General features: G+C 38.4%; 2 protein-coding genes and 1 long non-coding RNA gene across 7 annotated transcripts; 1 reads left to right on the top strand and 2 right to left on the bottom strand.

Annotated features, from left to right (window-relative positions):
* Positions 1 to 853: 853 nt before the first annotated feature.
* LOC111607623 (NACHT, LRR and PYD domains-containing protein 3-like) lies at positions 854 to 15779 on the bottom strand. The gene is made up of 13 exons (XM_023329673.1): positions 15700 to 15779; positions 12968 to 13222; positions 12440 to 12532; positions 11906 to 12004; positions 10356 to 10457; positions 9893 to 9971; positions 9561 to 9777; positions 6951 to 8721; positions 6711 to 6884; positions 6006 to 6179; positions 5168 to 5341; positions 3799 to 3845; positions 854 to 3651 (listed from the first exon to the last, which is right to left on the bottom strand). Exons 2-13 carry the CDS (start codon positions 13063 to 13065, stop codon positions 3113 to 3115), a joined length of 3567 nt encoding a protein of 1188 aa, XP_023185441.1. The 5' UTR covers positions 13066 to 13222; positions 15700 to 15779; the 3' UTR covers positions 854 to 3112.
* Positions 15780 to 16560: 781 nt separating this feature from the next.
* Positions 16561 to 18758, bottom strand: LOC111607638 (stonustoxin subunit beta-like). Its single transcript, XM_023329790.1, has 3 exons — positions 18459 to 18758; positions 18232 to 18278; positions 16561 to 18082 (listed from the first exon to the last, which is right to left on the bottom strand). Exons 1-3 carry the CDS (start codon positions 18500 to 18502, stop codon positions 17553 to 17555), a joined length of 621 nt encoding a protein of 206 aa, XP_023185558.1. The 5' UTR covers positions 18503 to 18758; the 3' UTR covers positions 16561 to 17552.
* LOC111607646 lies at positions 18050 to 27154 on the top strand. Of its 5 annotated transcripts, none has more exons than XR_002752388.1 (7): positions 18050 to 18400; positions 22090 to 22253; positions 22339 to 22443; positions 23873 to 25979; positions 26161 to 26273; positions 26354 to 26699; positions 26868 to 27154. It is a non-coding gene; the product is annotated as an uncharacterized LOC111607646 (long non-coding RNA). The 5 variants fall into 5 exon arrangements; XR_002752387.1 differs by lacking the exon at positions 18050 to 18400 and adding an exon at positions 20319 to 20406; XR_002752389.1 differs by lacking the exon at positions 18050 to 18400 and adding an exon at positions 22972 to 23068 and having other exon boundaries at positions 20369 to 22253.
* Positions 27155 to 27705: the final 551 nt, after the last annotated feature.

Consider the following 27705-nt stretch of genomic DNA (forward strand, 5'->3'; position numbering starts at 1 on the left):
TAGATTGTAAATAATACATTTTGCATGAAAACTATTTTTAGTTCTCAGTTTCCAAACATCTGAAGAAATAAATACTGCAAGTTTTTACAAAAGACATTTTTATTTCAGTGGGGAAGATTTAACTTATCTAAACATTTTACACACAGTTTAAACAAACAGCAGGTAATCTGAACTAATTCTGGCCTTGTGGACCTCAAGAAGTTAAGACTGTAGAAGGAAGTTACGGTTATTAAACTGATTTTCATATAAAGTATCTGATGCTCAATATGTTTATCATATTATATAGGGAATGCTGTAGCTTATCCTCAGGATGAATTGTGCTGTAAAGTGGAACAACCTGTAAAGAAATTGAAGTGAAGCATGACAACAACCACAGCAGAGGAGGAGGAGGAGGAGGAGGAGGAGGAGGAGGAGGAGGAGGAGGAGGAGGAGGAGGAGGAGGAGGAGGAGGAGGAGGAGGAGGAGGAGGAGGAGGAAGAGGAAGAGGAAGAGGAGGAGGAGGAGGAGGAGGAGGAGGAGGAGGAGGAAAACATTTCATCTTCAAACTAAAATCCAGGATAAACCAGCAGAGGAAATTCATGAACAGATCCATATGAATCCAGCAGGAAGTGAGAACAAACGCCTCCTTTCTTTTCAGTCACATGATTTCTGGGAAGAGGATTCAGGTAATCTTGCAGTTCACATTTAAACCACCAGATGGAGACAAAAACAAAGAGTCCAGTTAATTATCCAGTTGGAAAGTTGTTTACCTTTAACTGGGAGCCTCAGGATGCAGCAGGAGTTTAGTTTTAGGATCAGAACTGATCTGATGTGATGAGGAAGAAGTGAACACACATTATCTCTGCTGCAGAAACACAAGATCACTTTTATTAGAAGAAACACAGATAGTACAACGAACAAGCCTTCATTTTCAGTCTAAGAACAGATCATAACTGTTCTGTATGTAACAGTTTACATGTAAATAAGTTCCAATTCTTACAAGATGCAGTGGTGATTTAAAACATCTTCAATTATGGATATTTCTACCAATAGTTCTCCATTAGTTAAAATAATAAAAGGTATATTTTATTCTCTCCTTTGAAGCAAAATGAGTTCAAAGTAGCTGGACATCCACTGGAGTCCAGATCCAGTGGATCCGGAGCAGAAATCACCATGACAACATGTTGAATTTTTGAGTTTTGGAAATAAATGCTATTATTCACAGATTATGGAGGAAATCGCTGCAATAATTTTGTTAAATTCATCTAATTCATATGAAAATATGTCAAGAATAAAGAGTTTAGCTTTAGATTTACATTCTAATTTTACAGAGAAAAGATCAATTACTACATATTTTTTACATAAGCAAGAAAAACAAAGTGATAGAAATAATATATTCAGATAGGTCATGGTTAGAGTAAGGTAAAGTAGGGTATGGTCTTACAGTGGAAAATCCAGATTAATTGTATACATTGATATAAAAATAATAAAGTCAACAGATAACTTCATGTTTAGGTCAGAAACAGTACAGCAGATGATAAACTTCAATAAATATAATGTGGATAACTTATCAGCAATAAATGTTACTGACTACAGCAAATACAGAGAATCTGGAATCAGCTCTAGTTTAAGCTATTTTCTCACTGTTCTTATAGTTTTCTTGTAATGATAGAAAAATATTAATGTACAAGTTTTTCTGCACTGAATCAAATATTTGGAGGGAAGCAAAGAGGGAAACTGTTAGAAAAGGTCACATCATGAGATCTTTAGGAGTCATTTCTAATAAAAAGCTTCTGGAAAGCAAACGCATCACTAGAGAAATAAAAGGAAAAATACACAACAAACAACAGCTGCAATATTATCTGACAGAATAAATGGAAAATAAATATCAGTGTCTAGACCTACAGTGGCTTGCAGAAGTATTCATACCCCTTGAATTTTTCTGTATTTTGTCACATTATATTACTTATTATGACAGGAAATCTTTATCTAAAACACTTTCTGCACTTTTTTTTATTTTTTATTTATATTTTTATTGAAAAAAAGTACAATGTAAGGTACATAAAAATACGGTAACATGAATTAAATTTGCTTTATCTTTTAACAACCAGACCCCACCCACCCACATTCAACAGAAGGAGAGAAAAAAAAAAAATTGACGGGGAGCATTACATGTCAACAATACAACAATTTGTCATCATCAATTATATATACATATATATACATACATACACACATATACATACACATCTTAGGGCTCTATAGGCTTATGGAGGTGATTCTATATTTTTAAGATTTTTAAAGTACTCCATCATAGGGTCCCACACCCTGTGAAATTGTCTTGTTGAGCCTCTAATAAAGTATTTAATTTTTTCTAATTTCAAGAGAGACATTAAATCAGTGAGCCAAACCGAGACTTTAGGTGGTTCAGAGGATTCCAGAGTAAGACTATAAGTCTACGGGCTACCAAGGAAGCAAAGGCGAACGCATTCATTTGATCAGTAGATAGCATGTGCTCCTCAAACAATACTCCAAAGATGGCCAATCCTGCAAACGGTTTGATTTCCTTTCTGCACTTTAAAACAATATTTAGAGAGAACTTATCCAGGAGTCATTTCTGATCAAAGCTTTTCATAACAAACAAATGCACAAAACAATAAACAATAAAAATACCACACATCACAGTAAGCTACAATATGAGGATAAGAATAATTGATAATAATTGATCAATTCAATTATCAACATCAGTGTCTGTAGCTGCACAGTTTAATAGTAAGGTTCCTTCATAAAATAGATGTTTGTGATATAAAAATCACATCACATCCAAGATAAACCAACACCTGGACTGTTACTATATAAAATATATACTTATGTCCACAAAGAAGAGCATCAGCTAATGAGCATCAAGCTGTCTGAAAGCATCCGCCATGTTTTCCTAGTGGCTCTTTGGGAAACGGAGTAACAGAAATGAAATGACATTACAATGAAATGTACTTTGAGTTTCTTCATTTTGGTTTTACATGAAAACAGTGATGCTATATAAAGGATCATTGCTATAAAATATAAAAGTCTGTAACAGTTTCTAGAGTTTTTCAGGCATTCAGAGCAGAAAGCAGAAAGAAAATGATATGTTTCACAGACTTACTGAGGAATCAGTCCAGCATGTAAATCCTGCATAGAGATCATCAGTGAATGTGTGATGGAAAGTGTGGAGGTGGATCAGGGAGCCAGAGGACACTTTATAGAAAGACAGAGTGCCAGCAGGATGGTCCAGATAAACTGCTACTCTGTTAGAGGAGGATGAGGAGGAGGATGAGGAGGAGGGAAAAGAGGAAGGAGTCCCTATCTTATTATGCCAAGCAGAGTAACCATCACAATCAGAGCAGCTCAAACTCCAGGACTGATTATTAAATCCAAACATACAATCATCACCACCTCCACTCTTTCTGATTCCTCTGTAACTCATGGCTATTCGAACATTTCTTTCCCACTCCACCTCCCAGTAACAGCGACCAGTCAGACCAGTTGTACACAGCAGGTGAGGACCATCAAATCTTTCTGACTGTTCAGGATATGACTGATGTTCCTCCACACGTTTCACCTTCCTGTTATCTTCAGACAGTTTCAGTTTTCTGCTCACTGTGTTTGTGTCGATGGTGAGTTGACAGGAATCTGATGGAGAGAACAAACATAATCCAGCTGCAGTTATTGATTATTTATTGACTGGTCAATGATGAGCCCTGAATGACTGATGTGACAGTTTGAAGATGGTTGAATGTGAGCTGCTTTGCTGCCATGAACCAAATGAAAAACTCTTACACTTCTTCAGACCTGGAGTCATCCATTCGTCTCCTGAAGGCTCCAGCCTGAAAGAAGAAAAGGGAATCAGATCATCAATGTTTGCAAATATAGATCTGCAACCTGATAAATGACTTATGTTCAGAAAGAGTCAAAGTCATTTTATGTAAAAGGTTTAGATTATGGAGAGAAGTTGTGGCTGTTGAAAGAACTGCAGGAAAATCTAAGCTTTACTAAACTTGGTAAGTTTAGTAACATCAGAAGAAGATTTAATAACCCAAAGATTGTTTCTTGAGTTTAAATTTCAAATTGTTCAAGTAGGATCTTTGAACCTTTGATCTGGAGACGAGAACTGATTAAACCTGAATGATGCATATCATTACATATATAAGCATATCATTTTCAATGATGTGTATCAAAGAAAAGGGAATTACAGTTGATATAGTAGGGAGTGTGATGTCATAAGTTTAGAGAAACCAAAGGAAATGTTTAAAAAATATCTTTTCCAAACAGGTATCTGGTATTTAGTTTTCTTATGCTTCATCTCAACTGTCAGCTAGAAGCAGAATTGTAAATGTTGCTCAACCAAAGACGAACCAGTCAGCATCTTTGTCTACGCCTTTGATAAAAGAGCAAATGTTCAGAAAGCTTCATCATAAATGATGATGATGGTCTGTTTAATGTAAAGCTGTGTGTTATTGAGACGTTGGAGGTACTTTAATACTCTATTGAGAGGTTTGATTAGATTTACTTCTGAAAATATTTCCAGACAGACAGTTTTGTAATGCTGAACATCTGTCACTGTGTTGTTTAGTCCAGTTTAGGTTAATAACTCAATTTACAACTTTAAAATATGTTCCCTAATTTAAAGGTGGTTTAAAATAGATGCATGAACTCGTCAGTCGTCTCCCAGCACATTTATTTTAATGTGGTAAAGACATTAGAGGGACAGTTGAGACAAATATCATTGATGAATGTATAGAAGGATCATGTTTTACATTTGATTAAAAAGATTCCATTTAAGAACTAGAGCTGTATATCATAACATTACTGTAGGTGTAACGAGGCATGTACAATACAAAAACATCAATATTTCTTAATAAACTTAAAAATGTGATTTACACCCTGACTAAAGGTCAAACACTCTATAGAGACACTTGTGTTGTTGGTCTATGAAGAATAAACTGCAATAATTTCCACATTCCTTCAGCTTTAATGGAGCAACCTGATGCCTCAGCTTCCAGGAACTAGTTAGTAAAGCTACATTTGTACTGAACCTAGAATACCAATCAAATCATATGAAAACTAATCATTTATTTGTAGTCATATCTCAACCAAATCCACAAAACATTTTAGTTTGGCTATTAAACCAATCTGGTGCTCTCCATACCCGAGATGCTTCAGTTCACAGTGTGGATCCTCCTGTCTTTCTCTCAGTAGCTTCTTGGCTTTTTCTCCTGGATTGTTGTAGCTCAAGTCCAGCTCTACCAGGCTGGAGGGGTTGGAGGTCAGAGCTGAAGCCAGAGAAACGCTGCTGTCCTCTGTGATCAGACAGCCTGACAGCCTGCAGACACAGAACAACATCCTGGGCATCCAAATGGTATAAAAAGATGCAACTGTTAGAAGATAAATTAAGTTCTGTTGGACTTCTTTTTTATGAGCCGACTAATCAAACGGCATGATAGGGAATTGAGGGAATTTATACTTTTTACCATTTATTTACTGATATATCTGCTGTAACTCTTGCACTTCTGCAAGATGTGATTTCTAGTTAAAGATGTTTCCAGACACTTTCACAGCTATCTACAAAAGTAGATAACATCTTGTGTAAACCTAAGCTGTCTTACAGAGTTACCATATATGGAATGCATTTTTCTGTACTTGCCTATGCTGTTGAATTATCACTATGATGACACGCCTCTGGTTAGAAGTGAATAATCATTGTAGGGCTGCAAGCCCCCATTGGAGTTGGCCTGTTGGAGTTAGCTCGTCTGACATGTTTCTCCCCTTTTGCAAAAGTTTTTGTGTCCTTGTGATCATTTCAGAGTTTATTTGAAAAATAAACCTAACACTGCATCTCCCAGCATTGGCAAAAAGATGCCATTGTTTTCTGTCATCACAAAAGTCAGAACATTCCAACATCAACATAAAATATAATTTCTGTAATTGATGTTGTAACCATCATCGTATACAGTTGCCCAATATAAGAGATGATGATGTATCCTAACCTTAGCGTCTCCAGTTTACAGTGTGGACTCTTCAGCCCAGCAGACAGAAACTTCACTCCTGAGTCCTGCAGGTCATTGTTGCTGAGGTCAAGCTCTCTAAGGCTGGAGGACTGGATGCTTAGGACTGAAGCCAAACTCTCACAGCTTTTCTCAGTCAGGTTACAGAAGCTAAGTCTGCAGAAACAATAAAAACATTTGGCAGAAAGGACATTTTCTGACCTAGAAACCATAAAATTAATTGTTATGTTGTGTTAAATATCCATGACTGGTGGTAGTTACAATATTTTTCAAGTGACTAAACAAAGTGTAGGCCAGAATAACAGTTTTAGACTGTGATGCAGCAATAAGACAATATACAACTAGTCCACTCACTAGTCCAGCGATAATACAAATAAAGGATTTTCTGAAATGTTCTTGACTACCTGAGTTGTCACCATAACAGGGTGGAGGGGGAGTTTTCCCATGAACTGGGGGATTCTGTGCTGGGTAGGGTTCCCATGGGAAAACCATTTGGGCTAATGCAATTTCACAATTGGAAAGATTTATAAATCTCAATGAAAGATGACCATATTCGTTAGCAAAATGAGAACTAAGAAAGCTACCAGGCCTGGGAGCCAATCAGTTAATTGCTGAGGCCAAACTTTTGCTGCAGTCTTAAAAATAAGCATTTTAAAAAGTATTCACACAGAGACCGGATACACTAACCTGAGAGCTTCCAGCTGTGGGTTCTCACTCTCCAGTCCAGACCACAGCATCTTCACCCCTGAATCCAGTAACTTGTTGTTACTGAGATCTAACTCTCGAAGACTTGACCAATGATGGCCTATAACTGGAGCCAATGCTGCACAGCTTCGCTCTGTGAGGTCACAATCACTCAATCTGAAAAGATAGACAGCTTTAGTTGTTTTTCTTTCCTCTTGACAAGACAGTGTTTTTAGAACTCACATGGCTTTTTTGGAGGCTTTGACCACAGGCAGCAGCCTTAAAAGAGCGTCCTCTGAAGCAGAGTATTTCTTCAGGTCAAACACGTCCAGATCTTTCTCTGATGACAACAAGATGAAACCCAGAGCTGACCACTGAGCAGGAGACAGATTTTCTTTTAAGTGACTTCTTGAACTCAGAGAAAGTTGGATCTCCTCCACTAGAGAACGATCATCCAGTTCATTAAGACAATGAAACAGGTTGATGATTTTCTCTCCAGAGAGATTCTCACTGATCTTCTTCTTGATGTACAGGGCTGTGTCCTGACTGGTTTTACTTTCAGTCGGTGAAATCAGACCTTTTAGGAGAGTGTGATTGGTCTTCAGTGAAACACCCAGAAGGAAGCGGAGGACCATGTCCAGATGTCCATTTGGACTCTGTAATGCCTTGTCCACAGCATTCTGATGTAAATTAGCCAGTGCAGGTTCCTTATCTTCTGTCTCACATTCTTCAAGCAGATTGACTCCAGAGTTGATGAAGGTCAGATGAACATGAAGAGCAGCCAGAAACTCCTGAACACTCAGATGGACGAAGCAGAACACCTTGTCCTGGTACAGCCCTCTCTCCTCCCTAAAGATCTGTGTGAACACTCCTGAGTACACTGAGGCTGCTCTGATATCGATGCCACACTCTGTCAGGTCTGATTCATAGAAGATCAGGTTTCCTTTCTGCAGCTGATCAAAAGCCAGTTTTCCCAGAGACTCAATCATCTTCCTGCTCTCTGGACTCCAGTGTGGATCTGTTTCAGATCCTCCATCATACTTGACCTTCATCACTTTGGTCTGAACCACCAGGAAGTGGATGTACATCTCAGTCAGAGTCTTTGGGAGTACTGCTCTTTTGTTGGGTTCCAATAAATCCTCCAGAACTGTAGCAGTGATCCAGCAGAAAACTGGGATGTGACACAGGATATAGAGGCTTCGTGATGTCTTGATGTGGGAGATGATCTTGTTGGCCTGTTCCTGATCTCTGAATCTCTTCCTGAAATACTCCTCTTTCTGGGGGTCAGTGAACCCTCTGACCTCTGTCACCATGCCAACACACTGAGCAGGGATCTGATTGGCTGCTGCAGGTCGTGTGGTTATCCAGAGGAGAGCAGAGGGAAGCAGTTTCCCCCTGATGAGGTTTGTCAGCAGAACATCCACTGAGCTGGACTCTGTAACATCAGTCAGGATCGGATTGTTGTTGAAGTCCAGACCAAGTCGACTTTCATCCAGGCCATCAAAGATGAACAGAACCTGGAACTGTTCAAAGCTAAAGATTCCTTTGGTTTCAGGAAAGAAGTGATGAATCAGTTCCACCAAGCTGAACTTTTTCTCTCTCAGCACATTCAGTTCTCTGAAGGTGAATGGAAATATGAACTGGATGTTCTGGTTGGTTTTGTCTTCAGCCCAGTCCAGAGTGAACTTCTGTGTTAACAGTGTTTTCCCAATGCCAGCCACTCCCATGGTCATCACTGTTCTGATTGGTTGATCTCCTCCAGGTTGGACTTTAAAGATGTCTTCTCTTCTGATTGTTGTTTCTGGTCTGTGTTGTTTCCTGGATGCTGTTTCAATCTGTCTGACCTCGTGTTCCCAGTTGACCTCTCCAGTTCCTCCCTCTGTGATGTAGAGCTCAGTGTAGATCTGGTTCAGCAGAGCTGGGTTTCCTGCTTTAATAATCCCCTCAAACACAAACTGGAACTTCTTCTTCAGGGAGGATTTAAGTTTTTGTTGACAAGGTGAAGGAAGAAGCTCTATAGGGACAAAAATAAGATCATTAATATCATGTCTTCATTTTTAATTTGGTTCATTTTATTTACAGCTAAAACCAGATGTTTTTAGATAGAAGTAGAAGTTTTTTACCCTAACTGACCTAAAACAGAAAGAAGTTAGTTTTATTTACTGTCCGATGTTACCAGAAATGGTTTCAGTTGGGAATAGTGAAAGTGATTTTGTCAAGTTGTGATATCAGCAAGAGGATTCAGATTAGAAAGGTGGAAAAGAAATTTCTTTCCATGTTCCCTGTTAGTCGCCCAACAGGGAGAACCCCTGTTAGCGTGGCTAGCTCTGAGCCAGAACCCACATTCAACCTCCACACCTGCCACACCAAAGAAATCAACAAGCAGTTGGAACCACAACAACTCCACTGGCACCACTTCCAAGGACAAAGTGACAAAACTGACAAAGCAACCAGCCTGAGCTGTAACACTTCATGGGAATCCCACTGAAAAACAGATTCACTTGGACAGAACCCAGACTGAAGCCTTGCCTTCAAACATCAACAACAGGTATGAAGCAAGATCAACACATCAAGTTTCATTGCTACCACATGGAGACCATAGCAAATCAAACACATTTTCTCTGCTTATATTGAGTAAATTGAACTTGATGCCTGTTCATATTCTGAGAACGTCCACTGAACCAAGACAATTCCATAAATTCATCACAACTCTATGAGGGAAGATGGTCAGTCAAGATCTTCGAGAGGACCTAGCTGTGTGCTCTGGACTCTGACCGTTTACTTCAAATAATAATTAGGACTTAATTAGCACATCCTCCTCAGATGATTTATGTGTTGGAGAAATCCTCTTACTGCTCTGCAGACGGTCAGCCAGCTCCTCCTGCTTCATCCTCCTCAGGAAGTTCAGGGTGATCTTCACTAAAGCTTCTCTGCTGTTTCTCCTCTGGTCTTCATCTTCCTTCTCATCAACCTCCTGATTCTCCACTTTTTCTGTGTCATCTGCACTCAGAACTTTACGCATCGTTTTCAGCTCGTTCTTCACAAAGTTGACAATGTTGTCCTCCAGCAGCTGCAAAAGAATAAAAAATAAAGAATATATCAGACTGGAGACAACAACCCGGTCCATGGTAGCAAAATGAACACTCTGTTGGTCTACAAAGACTGAACAGGACTGATGTACAGACCATAAATATGGAGTCCATATGCTTTTGCTGCTGCTGTGCAGATGGACCAGTGGGAACCTCTGAGCTCTGCTGGTCCGCTCTGGGAGGAACCAGGAAAAACCATCATAAATGACCACAAAACTCTTCAGGTCAAATACAGTAAACATATTTTATTTTTCTTTATTCTTTTTATAAAATATATTAAAACATATAAAATAATACCTAAATCATAAAATTTCTTCTATTCATTGTCAGGAATTACATAAAGTTTAAGACGTTTTACAAAACATTAACATATTAAATGTTACATACCCTGAAATAAAAGGTTTTTACATGAAATTAATAGGTATTATTTGATGCCATCTATGTTTCATATATCACATCACTGGCATTCAACTATAATCTTAATGTATTACATTCAAAGCAGATCAGAGAACAGTGAGATTACAGAATGAAGCAGATTGTGGGGACAGGTATAGCTCACCTTTCTGCTGATGACTTAAAATCAATGCCCACGTCCTTTGAAGCACTTCTCTTTAGAGACACACGGCTGGGTTCTGGTTCTGGTTCTGGTTCTGGTGGTTTCCTATGAATAGTCAGTTGATGTGTGAGCTGAGCTCTGACATGGAGAACAGTCCAGGGTCTTCATAAATAAACATGTTCAGCTTTCATACAGAAAGTTTGCACATTTACATGAAAATGTGACAAAATTGGAGGAAATTTACTGCATCTGGCTGAGCTTTTCCCATTGTTTTCTAATATGGATCGCATTATTTCATGAGACGAAATGTGGTTCAGTTTCATCATTTAAGCTTAAGCAATGAATCATAAAATCATTGGGGTTAAATAACACTGAATGGAGTTTTTTGCGTCGTAGTTTATTGTTTATTGTTGCCACCTTTTAAAACAGAAACACCTTCACACATTTAAACTTGCTGAGTTGTGACAATCCAGTTACTGTACTGAATATTTTAAAATCAATTACTTATTTTAATAATTACATACTTACTTAAAAAACAACAATGCACAACCTGAATATGCTATAAACAATATAAAATTTAGCTTAATTCTTTCTGCATATTACATAGAAATTTAATCAAATGAAACAGTCTCTTTAAAAATTTTGTTTCACTCTTTTACCTTCGCTAACATTACATCACCAGAAGTCTAATGAGAAGCACGAATCTCTGATTGTCATGATGAGGTTGTGTTGATTTAGGACCCAAATGCAGCAAGGTGGCGACGTTGAGTAGATTTGACATTTTAACAAAAAATAAAGAGCAAAAATATAAAAAAATAACAGGGAACAAAAAAGTTCAACAAGAATATTTGTAGCATTAACAACTCAACTTACCTTTCATTAGAGAAACATATTTTATTTTTCTTTAATCTTTTCTAACATATTCTAAAACATACAACTGGACAGAACAATTTTTATATCCGGTATCAGGAATTACATGAAGCTGAAGATGTTTTATAATATATCACAATAGCAAATTTTATATATCCTGAAATAAAAGCTGTTTGCTGACTTTGGAAATTAATATTTATCATTTGACTCCTTCCTTGTTTCATTTACCTCTGGAACAAATGAAGACCCCACTGGACTGAGCCCCATTGAAAACCTCATGGTTGTTCCAGCAAGTATAGATTTCTGAACTCTTCCTGTTCAGAAATCTACAATGAGTTCAAACATTAGTGTCGTTGATTCTAAATTAGTATGAACTTGTTTTCTTTGCATTATTTCAGGTCAGAAAATGCTGCCTTTTTTGTTATTTTGACCATTTCTCATTTTCTGCAAATAAATATTAAATTTTGATTTCGAATTTCACAGACAAACATAAAATAATGTTTATTTTACTCAAAATATACATATAAAAAGAAAAATCAGAGAAACGGGTCATTTTAAGTGGTCTGTTATTTTTTTCCAGAGCTGCATGTCACATTACTGACATAAGTTTAATATATTATATTCAAAGCAGAGAACAGTGAGATTACTGAATGAAACAGATTGGGAGGACAGGTATAGCTCACCTTTCTGAAGACTTAAGATCAATGCCCACGTCCTTTGAAGCACTGCTCTTTAGAGACACACGGCTGGGTTCTGGTTCTGGTTCTGGTTCTGATGGTTTCCTATGAATAGTTAGTTGATGTGTGAGCTGAGCTCTGACAGAACAGTCCAGGGACCCAGAGGAAAACACAAAGGCCCAACAAACATCTTTGTAGGATTTACAACCCAACTTTCCTCTCATTCGAGAAACATATTTTATTTTTCTTTATTATTCTCTAAAACAGGTTAAAACATATGATATAATACAGACATCAGAACATTTTGTCTATCAGGAGTTACATAAAGCTGAAGATGTTTCACGAAGACATCACAATATTATATTTTACATTTTCCTGCTTGTTTTACAGACTATGGAAATTAATATTTATCATTTGACTCCATGTTTGTTTCATATGTCACATTACTGACATACAACTATAATTTTAATTTATCATAGTTAGAGCAGAGAACAGTGAGATTACAGAATGAAACAGATTGGGAGGACAGGTATAGCTCACCTTTCTGAAGACTTAAGATCAATACCCATGTCCTTTGAAGCATCACTTTTAAAAGACACACAGCTGGGTTCTGGTTCTGGTTCTGGTGGTTTCCTAAGAATAAAGTTAGTTAGTTAATATGTGAGCTGAGCTCTGACATGGAGAAGAGTCCAGGGGCTTCATGTGTAAAGTTGTGCAGCTTTCATACCGAGAGTTTACAAGATTTACTGCTAAATGTTACAAAACTGGAAGGATTTTACTGCATCATTTTCCCATCATTTTCTAAAGTTTGTTGCATTTTGTTATGAGGCTAAATGTGGTTCAGTTTTATCATTTACATAACAGATTAAATCATGTAAACACTGGGATTAAGTAACACTGAAATGAGTCAGATTTCAGTGTATTTAGTTTTGATGCTCTGTCGCTGTTTTGCAAGAAGAAACACTTTCATTTTTGTACTAGGTGAGTTGTGTGTAAAATATTGTGGTGTAGATTTTATGTGCATGTTTCTACATGAGGCTCCTGGACAATCAGAGACAGTGATGTCACCTCTGAACTTTTCTCTGCTCTCCATGTTCTCCATCCTGAGGAGTTTTACAAGGAGGAACTTTGTCCTTTTTATCGTCTCGGTCTTCACCCTGGTCCATGCTGCTGTTTAGATCGGCTCACTTCTACCTTCAACTGAGCAGGAAACACAAATGTCCTCCTCATAAATCTGTGTTTGAAAGAAATCTCAGAACCATGTAGATCCAGCTATTGTTGTGAAGTCAGAAGAGAAAATCTTCAAACATCAGGAAGCTGATTCTAAGAAAGAAACAAAACAAATGTCCAGTTCAGTGAAATTTCACAATATTAAACAGTAAGGCTGAGTTTTTCAAAGTAAAATCACAAAGACACACACTATTTGAGCATCACAGAGAGTAAGTTAAATTACCTGAACACAATCAAACAGACACAATAATCATTTATAGACCAGAGATATTAAAAAATAATCATTTTAACGTCTCCAGAGACATTAAAAACATAATATCTCTAGGAGGAAACTAGGAGGTCCTCAGTGTTTCTACAATGAGATGCTGAGCAGCTCTGAAAACACCGAGAGACTTTCCTCAAATCAACACTTCCTGTAACCTGAACTCAGCTTCAGGAAACTTCTCGGTCTTTTTGTCCGTTGAGTTCTGGTGAAACCTGAAAATCTAAAACTTAAAAAAAATCTGGAAAGAAAAAAATTATTTTAAATTAATAAAGAGAAACTAGAAGCTGAAAAAAAATCATAAATTGTTATTTATGACAGGGAGTTTGTGGAAAACTCCCTGCTGGAGCCAGCGTCGTGACGTCAGAGACATTATTGGGGATGTACCACGCGCCTGCGCGTATTCATGACTCTTGACTTTCAGTGTGCTTGGCTAGTAGACACATGCAGTTCTGTTCCAGCACCTCACTAAAATGTTGAATTCTTTGTGTGTACGTGTGCGTTGATGACAATGTAAGTACATAATTCATTTCATCCGCTTGTGTTTCTTACACGCTGTTTAGTTCGGCAACCGTGTAACCTTGGTTACCGCGAGCTCCAACGTATTTTGATGAGGAAATGTCTATTTCTTAAATGCCTGGCTAAACGCTCATTTCTTGGTTTAACGTTACAAGAATAGTTCAGTTTGAGAGTTGCCTGGCAGTACTCTGAATTGTAGTGTTATTTCTACTATTCTGAAGATGTTCAGGACGGTAAACTAGCTTCCAAATGTAGCATCGAGCGCTTATGGAGCCGGTATGTTCGAGTGGATAAACATTTTCTGGATCTTGCGGCGGGAAGAACCGCTTCTACCATTCGTGGTCTTTATGCGCCACCCTGTGGTCATTAAGTGTACTGCATCTATATGCTCTGTATTAACACTCTGAGTGCCTAGTTCTCACCTATATTATCCTGTTATTACTTGTTACTTGCAGTAATTCTCTTCCTTGTTACATTAATGTTACTGAAGTGTTACTGAATTACAATTATATATATTGTTAATGTAACTGGATGTATATTTGATTCTGCCTGAAATCGAATATTCTGCATACGTTAGAATTTGTATATGCATACGTGGAATTTAGATGTACAATATTCTAATTACTCTTTCTGTATATGTTTATCTTGCAGAGACCACACACACACACACACACACACACACACACACACACATATGCTTATCAATAAATCCCATAACATCACCTAAAGTCGCAGCTGTTCTCTGACCGGAGCACATAGTCAGTGAGGGGGCGACTAGCCGCTGTAAAGCTTTACATGTTGACAAAGTTTTGATTGAGGCTGGAACTATATATATATATATATATATATATATATATATATATATGTGTGTGTGTGTATGTATTATTCAGATGTACTTTGATGAACAATATCATATTGCTCATGAATGTACATTATAACTATTTGATTATTGTTCATCCTGTGAAACGTTGCCAATAAAGTTTTGATGTAAAAAAAAAAAGGTGCGCAGTTTCTTTGTCATATCCAACTCTTTAAAAAAATCTTGAATCTGTGTTTGAATCATCAAACCCCAACCCACTGAACCCACTAACCAATCTGCTGAGTCCACATGAGTCAAACTGTGAACATCTAGAATCAGAACCAAACTTTCCTCCGAGCTCAGATACCGAGTATTTCTATAATTACAGTGCGCCTCTACTGGGAGAGTTACGGCAAAGTTTCAGGTGACGATTATCTTCTGCTCTGCAGCCAGAGACGTTAAAACTGTATTATTATGTTTATGCATCATTTATTGTTGCTGTTTTATCAAACCATAACTACCAGCGCAGGTCTTCTTTCCTGAGACATTCTATATTTACAGAACGCGGTTCTGAAATATAAAAACCTCCCCCAGCATGTAACTCACACTAAATAATACTGACAAGATGGGAAAACTGTAAGGAACTTGCAATGTTTGTAAAAGTGATATTTCATGAAGATATCGCTGTAATAACATTTTGAAAATCTGAATCATGACCTCAGCTAACAGAAAATGTTTCATTTTTAGTTGAACTGGTGATGATTCATAATTAAAATAAAGCTGCGTAGGTGTAGCAGTATACCGTAGAACACAGTGTAAACACGCAATAATTATTTCAACGTCTCGGAACATCGTCTAGGCCCGACAGCAGTTTCCTCTCTAATGTCGCACAGAGCCGTGAAGTTTAGCTGCTTCTGTCCGCTGGTTCGGCTGGAAAGAAGCTTCATGCAGCAGATTCTACCGAGTCAAAGAGGAAAAACAATATCTTACCTCAACTTTCAGCAGAACTTTATGGAGTTTTTTTCTGCGCCATTTTCCAATGAAAGTGAAAGTAGTTTTTCAGAGGAAGGAGGCGACCAGCAGGTCAGTATACCTGCTGGTTTAAAGCCACGTCGCGTTATATTTTATTAAATCTAAAACATCTAATAAATAGTTTCCCTGTTGCTCACAGTTATGCAATAAGCAGTTAATAATGTTTAGTTTAATTTGTGTTGCTGTCAGAGAAATATAACAGATCGTTTTCATTTTAACGCTTCATTCAACTCATTGATCAGAACTGTGAGAAGTTTTAACAACTTTAAACTGGAAGAGAATAAATTAGTAAATTAATCTAGTTTATGATGGAAGATTGGCTGAATTAGTTAAAACTAATCATTTAAATCAGAAATAAAATGTTGCTTATATAAACATCTAATTTGTAACAGAAACTTTCAGATAAATATGATCTGAAATAAACCTCCAATAAGGGAACAATGACTTTCTGCTTTTATTTCCTGTTTTCTGAACCATAACTCCACGCACTACTCACCAGTGAAACTGGCCACACCAGTATTGTGTTTGTTCTGGGACAGAGGATCAGTTCACACCTGGTCACGTGGTTTCGAGGGACAATACCTGACAAGATCGGAAAAAAAAAAAAAAAACAAGCTTATCGGATTTGTACTCTACTCCCATAGTTTGTGTTTTTAACCACCAGATGGAGACAAATTAGATCTAGGACTAGTTGAAGGTTCCTGTAATGAAAATGTCATTTTCTAGGAACCTGCAGCAGATGAAGGGGTAATTTACATATTTTCTGAGATATCTGCCAAAGTAAAGCTGAGAAAGAAACTATGAAGAAGCCACTTAAAAGGTTGAAAATGTGTTTTAATAATAAAATGAGTAACAAATGTCCAGAGTTCATCAATGGATGGTTTTACATAATAAGGAAATAAAACTAACATGACACCAGAGTGAAGAAGATATAACTACAGTCTCAGCAAATGACTAAATCAAATGACCAACACTTACAGATTAGATGCTTAATAAAGCTGCTTGAAATGAATAATGACAGTTATAGATCTGATTGATTTGAATGTAACTGCAAGAAACGATGGAAAAAACCCAGAAAAACACATATTCCTAAAGATCATTGTAATATTTATATATATTAGAAACTAAGCAGTAACAAACTGATCCCAATGTCACCCAATAACAATCACTGTATGAAGAGGAAATACATTTATATGGCAAAAAGAAAACAAAATCAAAGCAAAATAGAGCAAAAAATATGATTTAAAATGTTCAGAGTCTTAAAACCGACTCATCTGAGATGTCTTTGAATTAAACAGGATGTCCTCATTATACTGAGGCTTTAAAAATACAAACAGCAACATTTTGTGCTGCATAATAGCAACTGTTTGACAGATGAAGTGATTATTCCTTTAGTAAAGTCAGAAACTGACTGGATGAAGATGAGCTGAAGATGAAATGAGCTGGAGATAAAATGAGCTGGAGATAAAATGAGCTGGAGATAAAATGAGCTGGAGATAAAATGAGCTGGAGATAAAATGAGCTGGAGAACTTTCATCAGTCCATTTTATCCTGACACACATCGTAAAACTCCACAAATTATTGCTCAGTTATTATTTGGACATTAGTGATAAAAATGTGAATTATAAGATATGAATCAGTTCCAACATGTTTAATTAGTTTTTTGTACAAAGTCTCAGTGGTTTCCTTCGTTAACATTTCTTAAACTGTTTCATGTTCATGATTGAAACCCGGCTGTTGTGTTTTATATATATATATAATATTGTACCATGACAGGCTAATGCTGACAGACTGAACAGGTGTTTCCTGTTCTAAACCAAACAGAGACACACAGAGGAACCGGGCCTGAAGCCAACACCAAACCCAGGATACAGAGGTTCAGTGAATGTGGTGTTGAAGGTGTGGATGTGGATCAGAGAGTCGGAGGAAACTCTGTAGAAGGACAAAGTGCCGGCCGGATGGTCCAGATAGACTGCTACTCTGCTGGTGGCAGAGGAAGAGGAGGAGGAGGAAGAGGGGATGGAGTGGAGGCGAACTGATGTTCCTTTGTTATTGTGGTAGACAGAGTAAATCCCATCAGAGCAGAACAAACTCCAGGACTTATCGTTGTATCCAAACTCACAGTTGTCACTGTCTCCCTTCCTTTTGATTCCTCTGTAGCTCACTGACACATGAACTCTCCCTTTTCGCTCCACCTCCCAGTAACAGCGACCAGTCAGACCAGTTGTGCAAAGAAGCTGACGACACCAGTCAAATCTGTCTGGATGGTCAGGGTACCGCTGATCCTCCTCCACATGGGTCACCTTCCTGTTGCCGTGGGACAGCTGGCAGTTTCTGTTCACTGTGTTTGTGTCAATGGTGAATCGACAGGAAGAGAGATGGAGAGAAGAAACAATCCAGCTGCAGCTATTGATCTAAAATCTGTTTAGCCTTTGTAGTTATTAGCTTCATGTGAAGAGGATGAAAAATGATGTTAAAAAACCCACTTACATTTCCTCAGACCTGGTTTCAAGTATTGAACTCCAGCAGGCTCCATCCTGAAAGGAGGAAAGTCAGATCATTAGGATCCAGGAAGGATTAGCCTAGAAAGCTCACACTCAAATGAATTTAAATGTTTGTTCACCGTTAAAGAACCAAAGGAGGAGGAATGATGCTCAAGGTTAGTGTTTACACAATCTTTTAAGAGTTTGTTTGGGTGAAAAATACTCATTCTGTACCTGAGAGTCTCCAGTCTGGAACGCTCATCTTCAAATCTAGCCATCAGTATCGTTTTTCCATCTTCTCCTGGGTCATTATAACTCAGGTCCAGCTTTCTCAGATGGAAGGGGTTGGAGGTCAGAGCTGAGGCCACATGATCACAGCCCTCCTCTGTGACCAGACATCCTGACAGGCTTTAGATGTAAAAACACTCATTGTGAAGCCTTGTGATATAGAGTGCATGTGCAGTTTATGTTCATAACGTTGCAGTAAAAAAGCATTTGGAAAATGAAAATCCTATAAATGAAGAATCTTTGATGAATACTGACCTGAGAGTCTCCAGTTTACAGTTTGGGTTTGCCAGTCCTGTCGACAGGAGGCTGACTCCAGAATCCTTCAGATCGTTGTTTGTAAGGTCCAACTCAATCAGACTGGAGGACTGGGAGCTCAGCACTGTGGACAGATGATGGCAGCTTCTACCTGACAACCTACAGGTGCTTAGCCTGAAAATGTCATATTTCAATATATGAAAAAGTTATAGAGGATTTATTGTCAGTTTTCAGTTATTTCAGTGATCATTGTGGATTTTTCAGTCATTAACACAGTGATACCATCAATTTTTACCAAATGTGTATCTTTAATAAATGTATCTTTAATAAATGTACTTCATATAAATGAAGTACATTTCACTAAATTGCTTAATGGTTTGACTCAAAGCATTAGGGATAGACCAGAAAAACTACATAAAAACCTTCCCAAGAATTTTTTTAGACATGATCTGCATCAAAAGCCTGCAGCTGAGTGAAACAAGGGGATGGGTTGTTTCCCATCCCCTTGTTTGATGGGTTGATGGGTTGTGAAGAGGTGGCAAATAGAATAGCCACCTCTTCTATTTGGATGCATGTAGATGGACAGTAGACAGTAGGACAGCACATGTCATGGCAGATCAGCAGCAGTTGTACCATTTACTGGCACTCAATGTTGATGTTACTGCATCACAGTTTGAGTTTGGTAGATATGTATGAATGCTTTTGAAGGTTTTCATCTGTAGTTGAATGTTAAGTGTAACATTTTTGGTGTACTGGGTACAAGAATTAATACTAAAATGGGTCTTTATCTTGTGCATTGTTGCTATGTTTGTTTTTTTACAGTATTTTACTGTAAATACAGTAAATTCCCAAAGTTTAGATTTCATGAGCAGCACACTAGTCACCACAGATGATGTTTAAATCAAGAAAAAGCTGCTGAATGCAGAATGTCATTGAGCTCATACAACTGTTTGCTGCCCTGTTTGATTAAGATTTTCTGTATTTGTTCATTTCTCTTCTTTGATTTCAGTTTGCTGCAGGTTGGACTTTGCTGCTTATTTATGATATGGATTTATACATTTTATAAATAAATGCATGAATGCATTTTCACATATAATCATGTTTTAATTATTCAACATAATAGCAGAATTGTTTTAGAAATCCTCTTACTGCTCTGCAGACACTCAGCCAGCTCCTCCTGCTTCATCTTCCTCAGGAAGTTCAGGGTGATCTTCATCACCGCCTCTCTGCTGCTCCTCCTCTGCTCTTCATCCTCACCCCTAATCACCTCCTCATCCTCACTCTGACCCTCTGAGGATCCTGGATCATCTGGACTCAGAACCTTCTGGATGTTCTTCAGCTCGTTCTTCACAAAAGTGACAATGTTTTCCTCCAGCAGCTGGAACAGAATAAAAATTGAAGGAAACATCAGATCCATCTTGGGCAGATAGTCTAAAAAACAGCATGATGCTGACCGAACAGAACCAATGTACAGACCATAAATATGGAGTCCAGCTGTGTCTGATGCAGCTGGACAGACGGATCAGTGGGAACCTCTGAGCTCTGCTGGTCCACTCTGTGGAGGAACCAGGACAAATGAACCCATATTCTGTCTGTCCACACAGAGAAAAACTTAGATGATGCTTCGCTGCAGATCTGAGTCAGAATTAGTTTTGTATCTACATCTTCACTCCTCCTACACTGAAGCACAGTTTTCTGCATATCTTCACCTAAAACATCCACCCAGTAACAGTTCCTAATGAATTTAAATCTCATAAAACACTAAAATTTACTTTTATCGCTGGTGCGCTGCTCTCAGGAGTGAAAGAAAACTAACAAAAGATTCACAAACAAAAGAACAATGTTCATTTTACTCAAACATATAGAGTAAAATCAGAGAAACTTTACATTTTTCCCAGAGGTGAATAAATTCAGTTTGAAACAGAATCTCAAGGTTACATCATAGCTGCCAACATCTGCTAACATTAACGAGACACAAGCAGCTGTGGAGTCACACAGTATTAGTGGGGTCTGCTCCCCGGAAATTAAAATAAAATCTACTCAAAACTTTGCATTTCCAGTCATTTGAAGAACATTTTACTAACTGCATAGGATTAATAAACCTAAAACCAGTTTATTATCAAGGTAGACATTTATTTATTAGACAAGGTAGAACTTTATTTGAAAATCATACTTAGACATTTTTATCTGAACGTTATGCAGCTGTTGGCCTTTTTTCTTTAAACAAGAATGTTTATCTATCTGTGGAAAAGTAGAAATTATGAGTCAGACTTTTACTATTTCAGTTCACAGTTCATGAAGTGGGTCTGTCATAGTTTCAGGACAAAACACCTTTTTCTTCGTAAAGAACCAGCCTGACATTCTGCACTGTTCTTTAGTTTGACATTATTTAAGTGACTCCAGAGATATTTGGGTAATTAATTACAAAACAACACAACAGTCACTAATCAAACTTCAAAAAAGAGCAATAAGAGTAATTAACAAGGCTAAGGACCAGGATCAGACTAACACATTATTTATCCAAATATTTTGCACATATTTTGCATGTAAATATATATATATATATTTATATATATATATATATTTATATATATCTTTACTGTTTTCTTTAGAGGCTGGTTCTAGGCCAGATTTTCCACAGGGGCCGTGCAGACAGTGTTTTTATGGAGACACTTAAAAAAAGAATTAAACAAAAACAGATTAATATTTCATCATTTAATAATGTGAACAAAGAGCCACTTGTGTCTCCAGAGATTCAGGTTGCAGGTCTCTGATTTAGCAGATGGAAAGTGTGATCCTATCTCCATACAGCAGTTAAAGTACCATCATTTTTAATTCATTTAATTAATTTTTATTAAAAATAATTTTTATGTATTTTTAATAATACCTTAAAAAGAAAATTGTGAAGAAGAAATATCTACCACTGAATATTTAAAAAGATATTTATTTAGTGTAATTTCTTTAGAGCCCCACAGTTTCCATCCTCTCTGAAATTGTTCAGCTTATAATGCCTCTTTTCACTTTTCACATTTTTAAAAGCGTTTTTGCTTTTAAGGATCGGATTTTTTTCCTTTTTGCTATTCTGCTGGTTTTACGGGTTTTACTTTGTTTGGACTGAAAGCTGTCAAATCTGGTTACTGCCAAATGGCGCCATGTTTGTTTTTTTAATTAGCGCGCGTGAGGCGCATGCGCCGTGCTGGATAGAAATATGACGTGAGCGTTTAAAAGGCCCAGTTCGACCAGGCCGCACCGAGACACTAAACCAGTATTCTGATATTCATCCGCCCTGGAACCCGGGTTTTAAAATCTCCTTTTCTCCCAGGACGCTGAAGTGGACGCCCAGCCTAAAAACTACAAACTTCTGCGGATTCACCTGAAATCGTCTCCGTGTTGATTGGGCGCCTAAACACACCTGCTGAGAATCAGGTGGAGTGGACGAACAGGCCGCGGGACCGCCATCTTTGAAATCGCTGTGTTTGTTACAAGGTAAGTTATTTTTCGGAATCCTTATTCGAAGTTGTTTGTTTTGTCCTTGGTTAAGTTATGGAGGTGATTTTGTGTGTTTGAACAGCAGCAGAGGACCGACCCGGCCATGGCGTCTCAGCGGTGGTTTGTCTGGCTGCTGATGAAGACAAGCTGAGGGCCGCCATCTTTGAAATCGCTGCTTTGTTACAAGGTAAGTTATATTGCAGAAACCTTTATTGAAGTTGTTTGTTTTCGTCTTATGGCCATAATTGTAACTGGGCCGCCTGTTTTTTATTTTTAAATTTTAAAAAATGTATTTTATGGCTGTAAAATTCTGAAATGTGCATGGAGTCTGTATTTTTGCTCCTTTTCTCCAGAACAACCTCAGCTGTCTGTATCTGATAGTTATTAAACATTTCTGTCTATTAAAAATTGTGAACAGCTTAAAGAGGGAAAATATCAGAATTGAAATTTCCAGGTTTATTAGTGAAGAACTAAGATGACAGGGGAAAGCAGTTTCAGCTTTTAACTATATTACATAAATTCAGAGAAAACTGAAACCTGGCCTCCAATTTACACGTTTTTGTTCCTGTTTTTTATTAAATTATTTCAGGCGTTTTAATTTATTTTTTTTTGTGGTTGGCTCTGCAGCAGTTCCTTTCTAGCTGGCACCAGTGAAAGTGTAAATCACTTTTTGCCAAAAGTGATTTTTATTTCCATCCATCCGTACTTTATCTAGCACACTGCAGGTACAGAGGGATGCTGGTATCCATCTCCAGGGGTCAAAGGGCGAGAGACGGGTTCCCCCCATATTCATCTTTTGGCCAAAAAAAGTGGTGTGTTTTGTTTTTTTTCTTCCCCAAAATCACTTTTGGTAAAAATATTAATTGGGACATTCTTTTTGTAAGATCACGATTTTATTTTCAGCATAGTAAATATTTATTGTACAAATTGTGCAGGAATCAAGATGAAGCTAACATCTAGCCAGTAGTTGTGTAGCATTCAAATGAAAAACGTTATTTTGTACAAACATTTTACATAACCTGGTTTGCTGGTAATATGTCTCTCATGTTCACTGCCTTCAGATATTACTCTTCTGAGATACTTTATCAGTCTGGTTGATTTTCTTTTAGACATTTCCATAGTTGTATGTGTGATTTCACATCATCTCTGCTGTCTTCTCTCTCTCACCGCTACTCTGTTGATACAATACGAAGCTCCGCAGGGAAACTCTGTAGTTACAGAAATATTTTCTGTAATGTCTACTGCAACATGCACACGTCATACACAGTTGAAAAGCCCTTTTTATGCACTTTCTAACACTTTTGGATTTTTTTGAATGCTACCAACCATTCAGGAGTAATGATGCAGAGTAGCTTGGGTGACAAACAAGACGGAGAATCTTTCTTGTGATTGGTCAAAGCTCATATCAAACATTTCCCAGGTGGCTACTGTCATGTGTCATATATGCCATGAAAGCACAATGTCTCAGCTTTTCTGCCCTTTTTAAATTTTTCTTTATATGTTGAACTGTTCAGGAATTATGGTAATGGGAAGTACACAATCTGAATCCTGACGGCGGCGATGGGTTGGTTATAAGAGGGTTAAGTTATTGAAGCCATTTTTTTGTGATTAAACAGCAGCAGAAGGCCACCTGACCATGGCATCGCAGCGATGGTTTGTTTGGGTGCCGGGGTCCCTGAAATATGAGGAAAAAATGGCGTCTGGAGCCAGCAGCTGATCGATTATGGATAAACTACAATCAAGCTGAGGATCGATTCCCTACAAGGTGCCTGGCGGATCCGCCCAACCCATCAAAGGTTTGTTAAGTCAAAGAACTGTTCCAATGGCGGGTCCAGAAGACATCTCAAAGTAAGAGCTGCTGCTGGGTTTGATGCTGAAGCGTTTGGCTATGCTGGTTTGTTTTGATTCTCTGCTGAGAATCTATGCGCTGAGAAGGATTCTGCTGTTGAAAATCCTTCTGTCTTGGGTCTTTTTGCTGTTTACTGCTGTGGTCATGTGACCTGGGAAGGTTTAGGTGTAACTAGCATGTTGGAATCTGAAGTTCATGGCTGAAAGTCAGTTGTGATGTGAAAGATGGCTGCCAAAGATATGGCAACATTTTAGAGGATGCAGGAAGTGATTCAGCTTAGGCATAATAAATATCACCATCATAATCCTTGATAACATACCTGCATATTATTAGTGATAATTTAATGTGGCTATGTTGACATTAATATAGCTGCATTAAGATAATTATCTTTTCTGTGAATATTATCAAATATACTTTTGGGTGAAAATAAGGTCTTTTACATTTCTACATACATTTTTTTTATTTTTTGTATCTACTTAATATTTAGTTTGAAATCTAATCTAAATATTCTTAAAACGGCGTCCATACTATAATAATCTAATAGCTCAACAAATTTTATTCGCGTTCAACAACAATTTAAACGTGAAAATCGATTTATTTCTGCGTCGACTCGGCGGACAGATTCATTTCATTTCATTTCTTCTGGACGACGACGGTCAACAGAGATCTGCTGGAGGTCAGAGGTCAGAGGTGAGGTTTACACAGCCTAATCCACCACCTCTTATTTGCAGGTTTAAATCTGAGATTAACTCAGTTTTCCTTCCAGAGATGATCCAGTTGGACCCGTCTTTCAGTGTTAAGTTTGTTTTTAACCCAGTTTTCCTCCTAGACTAAGCTGCTGGATGACCTGTTGGTTCACCAACTGTTTCTTTCTCCCTTTAGCTTTTAAAATCACACAAACTGTTTCTCTTTAGATGAAGCCACCAGAGGACCTTCTGCTGCAGCCAACTCTTTTCTCCTATAGGATCCTCCTGGATCCTCTTTTTCTGTCTTTCTCTTTATTCTATCTTTTCAATCCCCGGGGGTCGTGACAGATGGCCTTTCTTATAGAGCCAACTTCTGGTTCTGCTGGAAGGTTCTTCCTGTTAAAGGGAAGATTTTCCTCTCCACTGTCACTGCATGCATCCTCAATATGAGGCATTGCTTTACCTTATGTAACTTTTAACCAATGTTTGATAACTGCAGTTTTCTTTTTAAATTTTCTTTGTTTTTTTGAAAGTCTTCTTGTTAAAGGGATGCTTTTCTTCTCCACTGTCACCACTTGAATCCTCGATGTGTCTTACGGTGATGGAGACTGGTTTTGAGCTCATGGTTGAGCGTTTAAGGTCTTGTCAACACCACATGGATGTGGACTGAGGGGATTTAGAAGCCAGTCAGCAGTTTTTGTTGAGATGGAGACTGGAAACACCGGATGGCCTCAGACTGGTAGTTAATGTTGGTATCAAGATGGGCACTATGGTATTGGACTCTGAACCCAACAAAAGGAAATGTTGCGTGCTACTTCTTGAAGCCACTTGTCAAGGCTTTGAAGTCGTCGGATGAGTTAAAGGAAATTGGTAACGAAGGAATACAACGAAACGGTAAATCCATTCCCTGCAGGAAAAACACGGTAGGTTATATGAGAGGAAGATGTTCTGATCTTGGGTACAGCAACCAGAACAGATCCTGTTTTCTCTAGTCTGTGATCAAATATGTGTAATTCATTCTAAAAGGTCGCCTATTGAAAGTCAAGAACAAATGTAAAGGTGTGTGAACAACGGCAGGATAACGGAAGGATAATACCCCGTCTAAAGATCTTCATCGCCCCTCCGCTGATGGCTGACCTTAGTGACCCTACCGTCGGGCTCAGCAGTCTTCCTCAAGAAATGCTACAGGTATTTTGTGGTTTGAGTGATATTCATAAATGTGTTTTTTCAAAAGTGATATCTGCATTCTGAGTCGTTAAAGAGTTTGACCTTAAACCTGCACCCATCATGTTGTCTTCCTGTCCTGTTCAAGAACCCTTCTCAATCATTTTGTTTTTGTCTCTGGCTTCACCCTTCATCGCCTCCCAAGGACGGATGGAAAAGCCCTTCATCGCCTCCCGCTGATGGATGACCTCAGTGACCCCATCACCAGGCTCAGCAGATTTCCTGGAAGAAACCCTAGAAGTGTTCCCAGATGAGCAGGTAAGGCAGATGCTCCCTGATCCGGTTCTTCCCGATCATCTTGTTTTCGTCACTGATTTCACCCTTCATCAACTCCCAAGGATGGACGGACGGACGGATGGAAAAGCCCTTCATCGCCTCCCAAGGATGGACGGACGGACGGATGGAAAAGCCCTTCATCGCCTCCCAAGGATGGACGGACGGACGGATGGAAAAGCCCTTCATCGCCTCCCAAGGATGGACGGATGGATGGATGGATGGAAAAGCCCTTCATCGCCTCCCAAGGATGGACGGATGGATGGATGGAAAAGCCCTTCATCGCCACGGACGGATGGATGGATGGAAAAGCCCTTCATCGCCTCCCGCTGATGGATGACCTCAGTGACCCCATCACCAGACTCGGCAGGTTTCCTGGAAGAAACCCTAGAAGTGTTCCCAGATGAGCAGGTAAGGCAGATGCTTCCTGATCCTGTTCTCCATTTTGACTTGAAATGTTCTCATCAGTCTTCCTCATGAAGTGCTGCTGGGATTCAGCTGGTTTTTTTTGTGATATTGATATGTGATCTTTTGAAAAGTGACATTTTCATTCTGAGTTGGTGTCCTGTGGTCCTTCAGGAATCCTCCTGGATCATCCGATTTCGTCCTTCATCGCCTCCCAACGACGGACAAAAGAAAATGACTGAACTTGAAACAACTCAGTTTCTTTTTTTTTTCTGTCTAGGATAATTTTGTTTAGAAGTTTCATAATTTTATTTTTATACATTTAAAATCTTTCATTGTTAAAGGTTAGTTAGAATTTAATGTCTGGTTTAGGTTACTGGAGGATAAATCAGTCATTTTTCAACTGTTAACATTTTTGTTTCTCGGTTATTTTTCTCCACAGAAACTACACCTGGTCTGGCGTTCTGATTGGCTGTGGTTCCTTCCTGGAGGAGGACGTTGGCTGACATGACGCTGCCAGCCGACCCTTCTCCGTCTCCGGCTGCCAACGTTTCCATGAACGTAGTAAGTTCTCCTGAACAGTTGCTCTGTTGTGTTTCTGCTCCGTCTTCTCTCAGCTCCAGTCGGTCGTGGCAGGTGGCTGCAGATACTGAGCCCGGTTCTGGTTCTGCTGGGGGTTTCTTCCTGTTAGAGGGGAGTTCTTCCTCTCCACTGTCGCTACATGCGTACTCAGAATGAGGGACTGCTGTAAAGTCAACAACTCAACACAAGCGGTTTGCCGTCGCCCCCTGCTGGTCAGGAGGAGTGAATGCTGTAAGTAACGACTCCATACAATCTGCTGGGTTTTCTTTGGTACAAACCTCTTAAACTATAATTAACTTTAATTTACTGTGAATTAATAGAAATTGGAATATATGTGGGTGAACTAAAATTATTTCAGTCCATCGAGACAACATTTTTGTGAATTGATGCTATATAAAATTTAATACTTAAACCAACAAATGCACAACAA

The sequence above is a fragment of the Xiphophorus maculatus genome, chromosome 24, assembly GCF_002775205.1.
Source record: "Xiphophorus maculatus strain JP 163 A chromosome 24, X_maculatus-5.0-male, whole genome shotgun sequence".
NCBI classification, from domain to species: Eukaryota; Metazoa; Chordata; class Actinopteri; order Cyprinodontiformes; family Poeciliidae; genus Xiphophorus; species Xiphophorus maculatus.